This window comes from Oncorhynchus tshawytscha, linkage group LG19 (assembly GCF_018296145.1).
Source record: "Oncorhynchus tshawytscha isolate Ot180627B linkage group LG19, Otsh_v2.0, whole genome shotgun sequence".
NCBI classification, from domain to species: domain Eukaryota; kingdom Metazoa; phylum Chordata; class Actinopteri; order Salmoniformes; family Salmonidae; genus Oncorhynchus; species Oncorhynchus tshawytscha.
Window position 1 is genome coordinate 45,354,233 of NC_056447.1, and position 16,554 is coordinate 45,370,786.

The 16,554-nt window shown below is 45.9% G+C and overlaps 1 protein-coding gene across 4 annotated transcripts in view; it reads left to right on the plus strand.

The window, feature by feature from the left end:
• The window catches only part of LOC112219017 (receptor-type tyrosine-protein phosphatase beta), a 45,241-nt gene that overhangs the window by 22,837 nt on the left and 5,850 nt on the right, over positions 1-16,554 (plus strand). For all 4 annotated transcript variants that reach the window (XM_042301741.1, XM_042301739.1, XM_042301740.1 and 1 more), the window contains 16 exons: positions 6,548-6,811; positions 6,959-7,222; positions 7,481-7,605; positions 7,829-7,967; positions 8,255-8,527; positions 8,870-9,011; positions 9,468-9,604; positions 9,855-10,118; positions 11,220-11,486; positions 11,741-12,040; positions 12,231-12,506; positions 12,686-12,835; positions 12,991-13,279; positions 14,001-14,107; positions 14,248-14,353; positions 14,859-14,939. In XM_042301741.1, coding sequence (XP_042157675.1) covers positions 6,548-6,811; positions 6,959-7,222; positions 7,481-7,605; positions 7,829-7,967; positions 8,255-8,527; positions 8,870-9,011; positions 9,468-9,604; positions 9,855-10,118; positions 11,220-11,486; positions 11,741-12,040; positions 12,231-12,506; positions 12,686-12,835; positions 12,991-13,279; positions 14,001-14,107; positions 14,248-14,353; positions 14,859-14,939 — 3,184 coding nt within the window. The remainder of the gene's footprint in view (positions 1-6,547; positions 6,812-6,958; positions 7,223-7,480; positions 7,606-7,828; positions 7,968-8,254; positions 8,528-8,869; positions 9,012-9,467; positions 9,605-9,854; positions 10,119-11,219; positions 11,487-11,740; positions 12,041-12,230; positions 12,507-12,685; positions 12,836-12,990; positions 13,280-14,000; positions 14,108-14,247; positions 14,354-14,858; positions 14,940-16,554) is intronic.

Consider the following 16,554-nt stretch of genomic DNA (forward strand, 5'->3'; position numbering starts at 1 on the left):
GAACAAGGTTATCAATCAATCAATCACATTTTTTCATAAAGCCCTTTTAACATCAGCAGATTTCACAAAGTGCTATACAGAAACCCAGCCTAAAACCCCAAACAGCAACAATGCAGATGTAGAAGCACGGTGGCTAGGAAAAATGTTTAATGTATGGAAGGAGAAGACCATGTTCAAAAGGAAAATAAAGAAACCATGCTTTAGTACCAAATATTGTAGCATAAAATTGCACAACAATGATGATGCTCAGAGCTTATAAAACGGATACATAATAATGAATTAAACCTAAAATAAGTTGCACAAAAAAATGAAGCTGTTAGTACAGTAAGGAGTTTTAGTCTCTTTGGACCAGGCAAACAGAAACAGTCCATGATGACTGTCTTGTATGTGGACAACCCGGTGAGGCAAACCAATCAATGCAATATACAGTACCAGTCAAAAGTTTGGACACACCGACTCATTCCAGGGTTTTTCTTTATTTTACTATTTACTACATTGTAGAATAATAGTGAATACATCAAAACTATGAAATAACACATATGGAATCATTTAGTAACCCAAAAACTGTTAAACAAATCAAAATATATTTATATTTGAGATTCTTCAGTAGCCACCCCTTGCCATTGTGACAGCTTTGCACACTCTTGGCATTCTCTCAACCAGCTTCATGAGGTAGTCACCTGGAATGCATTTCAATTAACAGGTGTGCCTTGTTAAAAGTTCATTTGTGGAATTTGTCATTATGGGTTATTGTGTTTGTAGTTATGAGGAAAAACATGCATTTAATCATCCATTTTAAAATAAGGCTGTAACTAACATATTGTGGAAAAAGTCAAAGGGTCTGAATACTTTCCGAATGCACTGTAGATGGAACTGACTTATTCAAGAGATGAAATGACAAATAATTTGATCACAAATGGTTTGATCATCCATTTGTTGGATCATCCATTTGCTTCATGTCTTTTATGAGTAGCCTAATCTGCACTCCAACACAACAGTTTGACCCTATCATGAGAATTACAATTATGACATTATTTTATTTTGAACACATGATAGTCAATGAAAATGTATATCCTTAGAGTTACAATCCCTTGAAAATTCTAATTCTATGTGCATACCTATTATGGCATCACAACAGTTATTAGTTGACACAGCTGTAGGGTAGGCCTAACCAATGATATAGGTCTACACCCAATGTTCCCTCTAAACTGCACATGTGCGTGGCCGCGCTCCTCCTCCAAACACTGCCGGGCAGAAGAAATGCCAGGCTGTGCAGAGATGCAAGAGATTGAGCTTCACTGAGTTTGCCCCATTACTTTGCACTATACAGATTAACATTTTTTCTGTGATCAAATCAACATTATATCAGCCCCTTTTCAATACAACAAATGAAAACAAATCTAACTTTGCAACATTTAGTCTGTGATTTTATTGTAGTCAGAGCCAATGGAGTACAATTTTATTGGCGGGGGTAGCCCACAAGTGGTGTTTCAATCACCTGTGAGTGAATGCGCTTTTCAGATCAGTTCACATTTGTTGATATTCTTTGCTAGTTAGTGAGTTATTAGCCCAATTATTTTATTTTATTTGTTTTGGGCAACAGACATATACAGCAAAATGCACCATGTGGACCCAGAGTATATCACCTGAAAGTATTAATTAAAACGCTTGTTTCCAAAGTGGTCCTCGATGGTAAAAACAAAAACACACATAATGATTAAAAACAAGACAAAATTACAAAGAACCATAAATACATTCATTTATATTGGCATCCTAAAAAGTGGCACTATTCTCTGCACTTCACCCTAAACTTAAAAATCAATCATTTTCATTTCACATTCAAATAATCTATAAATTGCACATCATACCGATCCTTCAAATAATACATCTGACCAGCAGTAGGGGCACAAGGGGCAGTGGAGTGGTTTCTCTTACTTAGACAACCTTGTCCAAATGAAAAACTTTACCTGCTTTTTAAAGCTATTTTTACTTTTTAGGCTATTCCATAGACAAATGCCTGTATGGAAAAATGTGCTCCTCGCAGTACTGTTTACTCCTGGGATTTCACAAGACATAACACCAGCTCTGGTATTGTGACTGTGTTGGTTATAGACCATATCAATGTGGTTTTTCATGTAACCTGGGGCACGATCATTTAAGATCTCAAACATATGATTAAATTTAAGATGGTCCACTCTGGACTCCAAAGGCAACAAGCCCACCTCCCGGAACTCCTGTACCCCTATGTAGGTCCTAGGGGTGACATTCAGCATATACCTGATAACATTATTTTGCATGACCTGCATTATCTTTTTCAGCTTTTTTGATAGCCCATTATACCAAGCAGAGCAGGCATAATCAAAATGACACTGAATCAAGGTTGAGGCAAGCAGTTCCTTAACTTTAATGTTAAAATATCTAGTGTTACTGTCACTCCCTGACCTTCGAGAGCCTTTTTATTTCTCTATTTGGTTAGGTCAGGGTGTGATTTGGGTGGGCATTCTAGTTTGTCTGTTTCTTTGTTGGCCGGGTATGGTTCCCAATCAGAGGCAGCTGTCTATTGTTGTCTCTGATTGGGAGTCATACTTAGGCAGCCTTTTTCTCACCTGTCCTTGTGGGTAATTATTTATTTTCTGTGTGTGTTTGTGTGCGCCACGATTGCGTCACGTTCGGTTTCTGTTAACCTGTTTTTTTGTGAAGGTTTCACTTGATTAAATATGTGGAATTACATGCACGCTGTGCCTTGGCTCATCTATGACAGGGAGTTTGAAGACAGTGAACGTGACAGAATTACCCACCACAAAAAGACCAAGCCGCGTGCGCCAACTTGGAGGACGAGCTGGTCCGGGGAGGAGATTATAGCAGGGGACAAGACCCGCTCACACGGGGAGATTGTCGGAGTCAGGGTTTAGACCTGAGCCAACTCCCTGTGCTCACCGTGGGGAGCATGTGACCGGTCAGGCACCGTGTTATGCGGTGATGCGCACTGTGTTTCCAGTGAGCATTCACAGGCCGGTGCGCTCTGTGCCAGCTCCCCGCATTTGCCTGGCGGAAGTGGGCATCCAGCCAGGACGGGTTGTGCCAGCGCTACGCTGGAGACCTCCAGTGCGCCTCCACGGCCCAGTGTATCCGGTGCCTGCTCCATGCACCAGGCTTCCAGTGCATCTCCCCAGTCCGGTGAGAGCTGTTCCGGTTCCACGTACCAGGCCTCCAGTATGTCTCCCCAGCCTGGTAAGCCCTGTGGGAGCTCCACGCACCAGGCTTCCAGTACGTCTCCTCAGTCTGGTGAGACCCGGCTCCACGTATGAAGCCTCTAGTGATGATCCATAACCCGGAGCCTGTAGTGATGATCCATGGTGCGAAGCCTCCAGTGATAATCCATGGCCTGGAGCCTCCAGTGATAATCTATGGCACGAAGCCTCCAGCGACAGTCCCCGGTCCGGAGCCTCCAGCGACGGTCTCCAGTCCGGAGCCTCCAGCGACGGTCCCTAGTCCGGAATTCCTTATTCAGGGTCTCCTCTATGTAAACTGTATCCTTTCCTGATATCAGTATGGCTGAATCATCAGCATAAAGCAGGAGTTTGCCCTTTACTGTATCTGGCATATCATTAACATATATAAGAGAGGCCCTAAAATAGATCCCTGCGGTACTCCACAGGATATTTATCTGGCCTCTGACAGAACATCACCAACATTACTGTTGATGGAATTTATATGTTTAAATGAATTATTAGAATATTCAACCCTGAACTCATATAAAGGACAGTGAAATTGATCAGAATCATACAATTATAATTAATGATGTGTGTAGTGTTAGTCAGTAAAATTATAATAAGTTATGTGTGTAGTTTTAGTCAGAATTAGGGTAAAACAATATAACTGTACAATATGTCTCTATGGTATCTTAATGTACAATATGTCTCTATGGTATTTTAAACACAGACTGTTCATGGCTAGGGGCCTCTGAAAGATTGAGGAAAGGACGGGAGGTACTTCCCACTGTCTTCCTATCTTGAGGGAGGACGGGGAGTGATTCTCACGGCCTCCCCTAATCTTTGTCGGCTGGGTGGTAGGACAGTATATGCGTAGTATACCTAATGTTTGTGTGTGAAAGTATGTGCATAAGAAGCCAGTATAAAATTCATGGCTTTGTAGAACTAACCAGCGCTGTCGTAAATAAACTTTCTGACTATCGTAGCTGGGCCTCCGTCTTTTTCATTTCAACCAGTATCTTACAAATTCTGGGTTACAGACTGAGTAGTAATTTAATTGGGTTATGAACATTGAGAACATAATTCTCGTAACAATTACATACTTGTGTTCTGTTGGTCAGAAAAGACCTAAACCAATTCACTGCTACGTAATTTAGACCCATGCATTACAGTTTCATCAGGAGAATATCATGGTCCACAGTGTCAAAAGCTTTGTGCAAGTCTAACATGACCGTACCTGTATAGTTCCCCTTCTCACTTTCCTGCTTAATGTGGTCAAAAAGGTGATAAAGCAAGTATCAGTGGAATGAGCTGTTCTAAAGCCAGATTGTAGTTCATAAAAAAGTTTGTGCTCATGTAACAGTATAACTTTAGACCGTCCACTCGGCCATACCCGGGCGCGAACCAGGGACCCTCTGCACACATCTACAACAGTCACCCAAGAAGCATCGTTACCCATCGCTCCACAAAAGCCGCTGTCCTTGCAGAGGAAGGGGAACTACTACTTCAAGGTCTCAGAGCAAGTGATGTCACCGATTGAAACGCTATTTATCGCGCACCACCGCTAACTAAGCTAGCCATTTCACATCCGTTACACTCACCCCCCCTTTTGACCTCCTCCTTTTCCACAGCAACCAGTGATCCGGGTCAACAGCATCAATGTAACACTATAACTTTAAACCGTCCCCTCACCCATACCCGGGCTCGAACCAGGGACCCTCTGCACACATCAGCAACAGTCACCCACGAAGCATCGTTACCCATCGCTCCACAAAAGCCGCAGCACTTGCAGAGCAAGGGGAACTACTACTTCAAGGTCTCAGAGCAAGTGAAGTCACCGATTGAAACGCTATTTAGTGCGCACCACCGCTAACTAAGCTAGCCGTTTCACATCCGTTACACTCAAGAAGATACCCCTCAAGTTGATTAAAAACGAATCTCTCAACAACTTTAGATACTGTGCTGAGGATTGACACAGGCCTGTTTGTTTTACTGCTCTTGTTGTGGAGTGGAACCACCCGGGCTGTTTTGAGAACCTTGGGAAATGTAACGCTACTAATAGAAAGATAAGCATAGGTCAGCAGGGGAGTTACTGCTTCCTACAAGAGCACAAAACGTGTAGGCTACATTTCAAGCTGTCTTAATTCAAGGGACAGTGTTGTATTTTGAGACAGGCTTGATTGTAGGTAGAGGGGTAGCCTACATGATCTAATTCTCTGTATTTTAATAATAATTCATTATATTTTGTAAAGTGGTTTCTTGCATCTCACAATGCAATTTACAGTCACATATTTGGCCCATGGTGTTACAGATCAAGTAAAAGATCATTAATTAATGTGAAGCCCTTCATAATCTAAAAATGTTTTCTAAAAGTCTCATGCAATGTAGGCCTGCATTGAACACCACATATAGGTTACTGTAGGCTATATCATAGAAATCAAAACTATTTCCCCGTGAAAATGTAATGGGATTTGCTCCATTGGTATTGTATTGTTCAAGTTTCCACTCACAAGACCAAAAATTTGCTCAGTGCCCCAAAAACTTTGAGGGAACATTGCCTACATCTCACAATAATCTGAATAGCCGACCAGTGCCGAGTCACCTTCCATTCCATTCATGCCACTCAGTCCATTTCTGTTAGGTCTCCCTTTCTTTCTTTGCCGTTTTATTTTTTCAATAACTGTCTTATGAATGGCACATGCCTCAAGCTTGTTGGGGTCACCTATCCATTGAACGCACGCTACCAACGTAATGTTGTGTTGTAGCTTTTAAGTTATGTTCATTACATATCCCACAGTATTACTGAAGAGAAAACATGAACAACTGTTAATGTTCCAGTATTTACAAGAAAAATAAGTTATTTAACAAGTTTTTACTTTCATTTTATTCACATACATGTTTTATTCAGGCTTCCCAGCTGCAGATAGGAACAGTGATACACAGAATGACTGACTCAGTTCCCCTCTCTCTCTCTCTCTCTCTCTCTCTCTCTCTCTCTTGCTCTCTCTCTCTCTGTCTCTCTCTCTCGCTCTCTCGCTCTCTCGCTCTCTCTCTCTCGCTCTCTCGCTCTCTCTCTCTCTGTCTCTCGCTCTCTCTCTCTCTCTCTCTCGCTCTCTCTCGCTCTCTCTCTCTCTCTGTCTCTCTCTCTCTCTCTCTCTGTCTCTCTCTGTCTCTCTCTCTCGCTCTCTCTCTCTCTCTCTCTCTCGCTCTCTCTCTCTCTCTCTCTCTCTCTCTCGCTCTCTCTCTCTCTCTCTCTCGCTCTCTCTCTCTCTCTCTCTCTCTCTCTCTCTCTCTCTCGCTCTCTCTCGCTCTCTCTCTCTCTCTCCGTCTTCCAGTCCCTGCTGCCGTAGGCGAGGTGACGGTCAGCAACAACGGTCGTATGGACTTCCTCAGCGTGTCATGGCGTCCGGCCAAAGGTGACGTGGACAGTTATCTGGTCACTCTGGGGGACCAGGAGAAGACGGTCCACACCCTGGCCGTGTCCAAATCCAGCCCAGAGTGTGTGTTCAAGTCCCTGGTGTCTGGACGGCTCTATAACATCTCCATCACCTCCAGGAGTGGTGCCTATGAGAATCACACCATCGTACAGGAACGCACACGTAGGTCTACCATGTCTGTCTGTCTGAAATGGGGCTCATCTGCTTCAGTTTTCCATTCTGTGGTTTTAGTCATGAAGTCTCTAGTTAGACATGATAATACACTGGTCAATGTCTCAAAGTTCAATTCAATTGAATTCCTCTCCCCAGAGCCCTCTAGTGTCCAGAACCCCACAGCGATCCACTCGGCCAGGGATGACTACCTGAAGGTGTACTGGCGCCATGCGGCCGGGGACTTTGACTACTACCAGGTGGTCATCAAGCACAACAACATCTTCCACCAGAACAAGACGGTTATGAAGAGCCAGAACGAGTGTGTGTTCAACGGCCTGGTGCCCGGGAGGCTGTACACTGTCATCGTCAGCACCTGGAGCGGGAAGTATGAGACCAGCGTGTCTACGGATGGAAGGACCTGTGAGTGATATGAATAGTACTCTGTTATATCTCTTCTGTTGTTTCAATGTACAATATGTACATACAAGAGTGGTATTTGTCTGTAATAATAATTTGTCTAGCTACATTCAGGTAATAACTAGTTGTGGTGAAACAGGTTCTTTGTGCATGCTTCTTTTTAACCTGTCTCCCTACGTTCTGTTCCTTTGTATGCAAAATGAAGAGCCTCTCTGAGAATATTAAAGTTTTTCTATTCTATCTGGAATCTGTCTGTGACAGTCCCTGCTGCGGTGAGGTCACTAGCCCTAGCTGAGCGGGGAACGGAGGACCTGCGTGTCACCTGGTTGGCTGCTCCGGGGGACGTTGACCACTACCAGGTGCAGCTCCTCTTCAACGACATGAAGGTTAGTCTTCCTGGTCCAGTCCAGTACCTGGTTATTCTGTCTTCATGTTTACAGTACTTTTATATTCCTCATATTTTCTTGTGTGATTTTTTTATATTTCATTGTTGCTTTATTTCTATTTGTGACTTTGGGTGTTTTTAAAAGCAAAATGTATTAATTGAATTTTGCAAAATGTATTAATAATCAATATATAATCAATGTATTATGTATTATTATTATGAAGGTGTTCCCGCCCATCACCCTGGGCAGCAGCGTGGGGGTGTGTCTCCTCTCCTCCCTCACCCCGGGACGCCTCTATAAGATCCATGTTTCTACCTTTAGCGGCCCCAACCAGAGGGCCCAGTTCATAGAGGGCAGGACAGGTAAACCAAAACAACAGACTTGCTGGGTTCAAATACTAGGTTACATTTGTTTTCTTTCAAATACTTCTGTTTGATTCATGTCTGCCTGGGGTGCCCGATGGGCAGAATTTGTTTGCACTTTTGGAACTTCTCCATTGAATTGGGGTAGCAAAATAGAACAAAATGCCACAGAATCTAACACAAACAAAACATAAACTAACAACAGCATTAATTTCCATCGCACTTCCACCCCTCTTCATCCCGCTCCTGCTATTTCTCCCTCTTTTCGTTTCTCCTCCTGTCTGCAGTCCCCAGCAAAGTCAAGAATATCCACGTGAGTAACAATGGCCAGAGCAGCAGTCTGAAAATCAGCTGGACCCCGGGGCAGGGTGATGTGGACAGCTACTCCGTGTCCTTATTGCTGGGTGGACCAGAGGCACGCAGGCTGGAGACGCGGCCCGTACCCAAACACCAGAATGAACTAGGGTTCAGCTCCTTGCAGCCTGGGCAGCTGTACAGTGTGACCATTAGATCTATCAGTGGCATACTGTTGAATAACAACACGGCCAGCGGACGCACCGGTGAGGAGGCTAGATAAGGACTTCATAACACATTCATAACCCATACATACTGCATTCATAAGCAGTGCATTGGCATTTCATACTCTACATTTGGGTGTCAGTCTCACTGCGTCTGGCTATCTTTTATTTGTTTTTATTTGATTTGATTATATATCTGCAGTTTGAAATCAGTATATTTGACGGAACTGATTTGTTCTGTTTTCTTACCCTAATCAACTTTTGAAGGGTAATTAATAGATAGTGATTGGCTGGTGTAATGATGTGTGATATTGTCCCCTACATGGAGATACAATACTGTATGATAGTGTGCTCTATCTAATTCTGTGTCCCCTCTCCCCTCAGTCCCTTCTGCAGTGACAGGGCTGCAGGCTGACAACAGACACACCACCTGCACTATACAGGTGAGCTGGCAGGAGGCCCGGGGCGTGGCAGACGGATACAGCCTGCAGCTCCTGGACGACAGGGGACACCTGGTCACCAACAGGTAACCAACACACCTGGGTTCACCAACACACCTGGGTTCACAAACACACCTGGTCACCAACAGGTAACCAACACCTGGGTTCACCAACACCTGGGTTCACCAACACCTGGGTTCACCAACACACCTGGGTTCACCAACACACCTGGGTTCACCAACACACCTGGGTTCACCAACACACCTGAGTTCACAAACACACCTGGTCACCAACAGGTAATCAACACCTGGGTTCACCAACACACCTGGGTTCACCAACACACCTGGGTTCACCAACACACCCAGATTCAAATGGTCAATACTTTGAGGCTTGATTAAGCCTCCTACCTCTTGGGCCAGATGGGCAGTGTTTGCCATTTTGGGACTATTCCATTGGTTCAATAGCAGTAACAAAATGGTGCCTAAAAAAGTGTAACAAATATAATGCACAGACAACACAGTACTCATTTTCGTAACCAACAGCTCCCAGGCATCCTCCGGCTCCATGCCGCTCCAGCATCGCTTCGACGGCCTCACCCCAGGGAAGAGGTACCGCGTCCTGGTTCACACCACCAGCGGAGGGGTCCACAGCGAGGGCGTCACCGCTGAAGCACGTACACGTAAGACTGCATGGATTCATCTTCACTATGTCCCACACAAGTTCGTCAAGTGGTATTAATATGTGTAGTGCAGGTTGTCCAAGCCTCCTCAAGGAGAGCAATCGGTTATGTAGGCTTTATTGTAAGATTACACAAATAATACAAGAAGTCTTAGTAAAATAGGGAATAGAGAATCAGAGTCACTGTGAAGATGTATAGAGGCAATATGGAAGGAAGATATATGTGGACCTGAGTAGTGTTGTGCTCCCAGGTCCGGCGGCGGTCAGCGACCTTTCCATCCAGGCCAACAGCAGCAGCAGCCTGTCCTTCCACTGGTCTCCCCCGCAGGGAGAGTTCGAAGGTTACGACCTCTACCTGTACAACGGAGATGACACGCTGTACGACCGGCGTAGCGGCCAGCCCAGCACACTGCAGGTCTCCTTCCAGGGCCTGAGGCCTGGTGCCCCCTACAGGATGGTGGTGTTGACACGCAGCGGGGAGCAGACCAACGACTCAGCTATCTGGGCCAGGACTAGTGAGTGAGCTGTACTGCTCCTGGGGTACTGAGATGCTGTGGGCAGGGGTATGAGAAGGGTTGGCGGGGGTACTGAGATGCTGTGGGCAGGGATATGAGAAGGGTTGGGGGTTACTGAGATGCTGTGGGCAGGGTTATGAGAAGGGTTGGGGTTACTGAGATGCTGTGGGCAGGGTTATGAGAAGGGTTGGGGGTTACTGAGATGCTGTGGGCAGGGGTATGAGAAGGGTTGGGGGTACTGAGATGCTGTGGACAGGGGTATGAGAAGGGTTGAGAAGGGGGGGTACTGAGATGCTGTGGGCAGGGGTATGAGAAGGGTTGGGGGGGGTTACTGAGATGCTGTGGACAGGGGTATGAGAAGGGTTGAGAAGGGGGGGTACTGAGATGCTGTGGGCAGGGGTATGAGAAGGGTTGGGGGTTACTGAGATGCTGTGGGCAGGGGTATGAGAAGGGTGGGGGGTACTGAGATGCTGTGGGCAGGGGTATGAGAAGGGTTGGGAGGTACTGAGATGCTGTGGGCAGGGGTATGAGAAGGGTTGGGGGGGGTACTGAGATGCTGTGGGCAGGGGTATGAGAAGGGTAGGGGGTACTGAGATGCTGTGGGCAGGGGTGTGAGAAGGGTTGGGGGTACTGAGATACTGTGGGCAGGGGTATGAGAAGGGTTGGGGGGTACTGAGATGCTGTGGGCAGGGGTATGAGAAGGGTTGGGCAGTACTTGAGAAATTGATTTGGATCACTACTGAATGTCCTCAAAACATAACGCATAATGTGTTTCTCTCACAGAAATGACGTGGTAACAAAGAACTAACTAGACAACTAACTGGAGAACTAACTAGAGAACTAACTAGAGAACTAATTAGAGAACTAACTGGAGAACTAACTGGAGAACTAACTAGAGAACTAACTAGAGAACTAATTAGAGAACTAACTGGAGAACTAACTGGAGAACTAACTGGAGAACTAACTGGAGATCTAACTAGAGAACTAACTGGAGAACTAACTGGAGAACTAACTGGAGAACTAACTAGAGAACTAACTGTATGTCTCACTGACTTTACATCATGATTTGACACTGTCCAATTGTCCGTTCCGCCTCTTCAGTCCCGGCTGCAGTGACCTCCCTCCAGGCACAGAGTCGTAACCAGTCGGAGATGTTGTGGGTGTCATGGAAGCGGCCGGTGGGGGAGCTAAATGGCTACCTGCTCTCCCTCTACAACCCAGATGGCTCCCAGCAGGCAGAGGAGACGTTAGGGCCAGACGCCATGGAGCACGTCTTCCCCACGCTGATCCCCGGGCGTCTCTACCATGCTGTCATCCTCACACGCAGCGGAGAGCTCACCAACAGGGCCACCGCTCATGGACGTACCGGTAAGACATTAGGACAAGTCATGTTTATTTAAAGGACATTGCACATGCACCTAAATTGGGGAGAATGGGCTTGTGGAATTAGTGGAATGGTATCAAATACATCAAACACATGGTTTCCAACACAATTACGACATACACTATTCTAAAATCAGTTTTGAGGGTCGTTTTTAAGGTAAAATAGAGCCTGGGTTTGACAGTATTTGCTTGAAGTTGCTGATCTGCCTTCCTTTGTGTGTCCATCTTCTCCTCCTCAGCCCCCAGACCCCCTACCTCTGTATCATTTGGTGGAGTCACCAACACCTCCCTGGAGCTGACCTGGAGTGGTCCTGCAGGCAGCGACTATGACGACTTTGACCTGCAGTGGGCCCCCAGGGACCACCTGTCTGTATTCAACCCCTACCACACCCGGACCTCCGGGAGCCGCATTCTGAAGGGGCTATACCCAGGACGCCTGTACAACTTCATCCTGCGTACCGTCAGTGGGGCTGGTGGTGGTGTTGGTGGTGGTGGGAGCTCTGCCTACAGCCCACCCATCTACAAGAGCATTCGAACAAGTAGGCTATACTGTACATTGTTCAAGTAGTGCAAGACTGAGGCGAGGTAGCTAAAGTTGTTGCTTGGCTGGAACAAAATCCTGTGCACGGTACAGCTCTGACCTCTGCACTAGAGAGAATATAGTGTGACCGTGGCATTTTGATCTCTGTTCTTACCTCTGGCGTCCTCTACCGTTTATCCCGTCCATAGAGCCAGAGCGTGTCCAGTACCTGCACTGCCGCCCCCAGAACTCCACCTCCATCTCCTGCTCCTGGGCCCCTCCGGAGGCCGACTTTGACTCATACACTATTGAGTGCCTCCAGGACTCCCACGCCCTGGTGTACTCCCAGCGGACAGGCCGCGACAAAACCCTCTACCACATCACCCAGCTGGAGCCACACAAGCGCTACACCGTCTCCGTCAAGGCCATCTCCGACAGCATGACCAGCGAGGCCGCCGAGGACAGCGTGGTCACCATGATCGACCGTGAGTACCGACGGACTTGTGATTGCCATGTGGTCGGGGTGACCATGTGATGATGAGCACAGGGATAGACATGATATGGTCAACGTCATTGCCATTAGCTGTTACAGTGTGTATGTATGTCCCTCTGGTCATTCTACAGTCATCATGACTGATTGTAATCATGATACTTATCCTTTTAGGTCCACCCCTTCCTTCCCTGACCACTCGGGTTAACGACAGGGCTGCTCTTGTCACCAAAAACACCATCTTGTTCAAGTTTAACTGCAGCTGGTTCAGTGATGTCAATGGAGCCGTCAAGTTCTTCACAGTGGTGGTGACCGAGTCTGAAGGTAAGGGGACTGAAGTTAGAACAAACATTGTACAAGTGTCAGTATGTCAGTGGATGGATGGGTGGATGATGTTTATTCTCCCTCAAAAGGACTTTCCACAGCAATAGGTCTGAGTCTGTTACTAACCCTCCCCTATGTGTGTTTTCTCCCACCAGACGATGGAAACCTTCAACCAGAGCAGCACCACCCTCTGCCCTCTTATCTGGACTACAAATCCAACAGTTCCATCAAGGCCTACCAGACCAGCTACTTCCCTAGCCGCTGCACAGAGGGGCCAGGAGACAGCGGGACTCAGAGCTTTGAGATCAGCCTGGGTACAGGCATGGACACCCTCGGGGGTGGCTGTGACCACCTACAGGCCCAGGACAGGGAGCAGAACCCAGACACACACAGAGACCACAACCCATTCTGTGATGGCCCACTAAAACCCAAAACTGCATACAGGTAGAGTACAGGGTTCCTGCCAAATCAATCAAGTATTCTCCCGCAGTCTGGGCAGATCTGTAGTTTCTTTGTTGCTGATTTCTGCCAGCAGGATTTCTCCCTGTTGTGTATGATGATGTCATACCGCTGCTGGACAGCTAGATGTTAGACCGCTTCTCCCAAGTGCCGCAGCGGTCTAAGGCACTGCATCTCAGTGCTAGAGGAGTCACTACAGACCCTGGTTCGATTCCAGGCTGTATCACAACCGGCTGTGATTGGGAGTCCCATAGGGCAGGGCACAATTGGCCCAGCGTCGTCCAGGGGTTGGCCAGGGGTTGGTCGGGGTAGGCCGTCATTGTAAATAAGAATTTCTTGTTAACTGACTTGCCCAGTTAAATAAAGGTTAATAGTGAAATGTTCCTTTATCTGTAGTTGATCGAATTGGATAGTTCCAAGTAGTTGGTATGCAGATTTTCAGTAGATGTTCAATAACTCAACAACATTTCAACTAACTATCCAATAACTAACCCTAACCGTAGCCCTAACCCTCATTCTAAACCTAATCCTAACCGTAATCTTAGCAAGCAGTTGATTATCAACAGATAGTTTGTTAATAGTAAGACCATCTGTAGATCATCTATATGGGACTATCTAAATAAAATGTGACCTGTAATTCAACTCTGTTATTGTCATGCAGTGGGACGATAATGAGATGTCATGGTTGTCTCTCTCTTCTCTCTAGGCTCAGTGTGCGTGCGTTCACCCAGCTCTTTGACGAGGAGCAGAGCAGATACAACCCACCCCTCTACACAGACACTTACCTGTCCCTTCCCCTGGTAACAGAAGCAGGTGGGACACTTTTCACAGACCACTCTGATTGGTTTATGGTGTGTGATGCTGATGTTTGATTGGTAGTTAATGAGAAATGCTGGTGAGTGATGAGTCCTCTGTGAGAAACACCATTGATTGGTTGCTTCTTCCTCTCACAGAGCCCCTGAGCGGTGTGATCGAGGGCATCAGTGCCAGTATGTTCCTCATTGCCATGATGGTGGGAGTCACTGCACTGCTCATCTGCAGACAGAAGGCTCGCAAAGTGTCAGTTCCTGGCCCTCCCTGCCTCATATACTTTGACCTATACGCTGCATACTAGCATGTCCATGGCTTGGCCTGGATTTGTATTTTGTATTTATTATGGATCCCATTAGTTCCTGCCAAGGCAGCAGCTACTCTTCCTGGGGTCCAGCAACATTAAGGCAGTTATATACAATTGAACTTATTGCATTTCATAACACTTTTCACATCACATTAAGTGTGTTCCATCAGGCCGCTACTCTACTACCACATATCTACAATACAAAATCCATGTGTACGTGTGTGTAGAGTGTGTGTCTTATCATGTGTGTCTGTGCCTGTGTATGTGTCTCTCTTCACAGTCCCCGCTGTTCCGTAAGGTGTATTTTTATCTGTTTATTCAATCTGATTCCACTGCTTGCTTCAGTTACCTGATGTGGAATATAGTTCCATCTAGTCATGTACACTACATTCTAGCTTGCTCTCTACATACTACACCTGCATGCTGACATCCAAACTGTGATTACAGGAGTGTGCAGGAGGGGCCAGTGGTCCGAATGAGCATGAGGAGAGAGAGGCCCACCTCAGGAGTGCACATGGGCGTCAGGGGGTAAGAGGAGACGCCATATGTGTTCAGTTCTATTGGGGTTTTATGTCTTATACAGTGGGGCAAAAAAGTATTTAGTTAGCCACCAATTGTGCAAGTTCTCCCACTTAAAAAGATGAGAGGCCTGTAATTTTCATCATAGGTACACTTCAACTATGACAGACAAAATTAGAAAAAAAATCCAGAAAATCACATTGTAGGATTTTTTATGAATTTATTTGCAAATTATGGTGGAAAATAAGTATTTGGTCAATAACAAACAAGCAAGATTTCTGGCTCTCACAGACCTGTAACTTCTTCTTTAAGAGGCTCCTCTGTCCTCCACTCGTTACCTGTATTAATGGCACCTGTTTGAACTTGTTATCAGTATAAAATACACCTGTCCACAACCTCAAACAGTCACACTCCAAACTCCACTATGGCCAAGACCAAAGAGCTATCAAAGGACACCAGAAACAAAATTGTAGATCTGCACCAGGCTGGGAAGACTGAATCTGCAATAGGTAAGCAGCTTGGTTTGAAGAAATCAACTGTGGGAGCAATTATTAGGAAATGGAAGACATACAAGACCACTGATAATCTCCCTCGATCTGGGGCTCCACGCAAGATCTCACCCCGTGGGGTCAAAATGATCACAAGAACGGTGAGCAAAAATCCCAGAACCACATGGGGGGACCTAGTGAATGACCTGCAGAGAGCTGGGACCAAAGTAACAAAGCCTACCGTCAGTAACACACTATGCCGCCAGGGACTCATATCCTGCAGTACCAGACGTGTCCCCCTGCTTAAGCCAGTACATGTCCAGGCCAGTCTGAAGTTTGCTAGAGAGCATTTGGATGATCCAGAAGAATATTGGGAGAATGTCATATGGTCAGATGAAACCAAAATATAACTTTTTGGTAAAAACTTAACTCGTCGTGTTTGGAGGACAAAGAATGCTGAGTTGCATCCAAAGAACACCATACCTACTGTGAAGCATGGGGGTGGAAACATCATGCTTTGGAGCTGTTTTTCTGCAAAGGGACCAGGACGACTGATCCGTGTAAAGGAAAGAATGAATGGGGCCATGTATCGTGAGATTTTGAGTGAAAACCTCCTTCCATCAGCAAGGGCATTGAAGATGAAACGTGGCTGGGTCTTTCAGCATGACAATGATCCCAAACACACCGCCCGGGCAACGAAGGAGTGGCTTCGTAAGAAGCATTTCAAGGTCCTGGAGTGGCCTAGCCAGTCTCCAGATCTCAACCCCATAGAAAATCTTTGGAGGGAGTTGAAAGTCCGTGTTGCCCAGCAACAGCCCCAAAACATCACTGCTCTAGAGGAGATCTGAATGGAGGAATGGGCCAAAATACCAGCAACAGTGTGTGAAAACCTTGTGAAGACTTACAGAAAACGTTTGACCTCTGTCATTGCCAACAAAGGGTATGTAACAAAGTATTGAGATAAACTTTTGTTATTGACCAAATACTTATTTTCCACCATAATTTGCAAATAAATTTATTAAAAATCCTACAATGTGATTTTCTGGATATTTTTTTCTCATTTTGTCTGTCATAGTTGAAGTGTACCTATGATGAAAATTACAGGCCTCTCTCATCTTTTTAAGTGGGAGAACTTG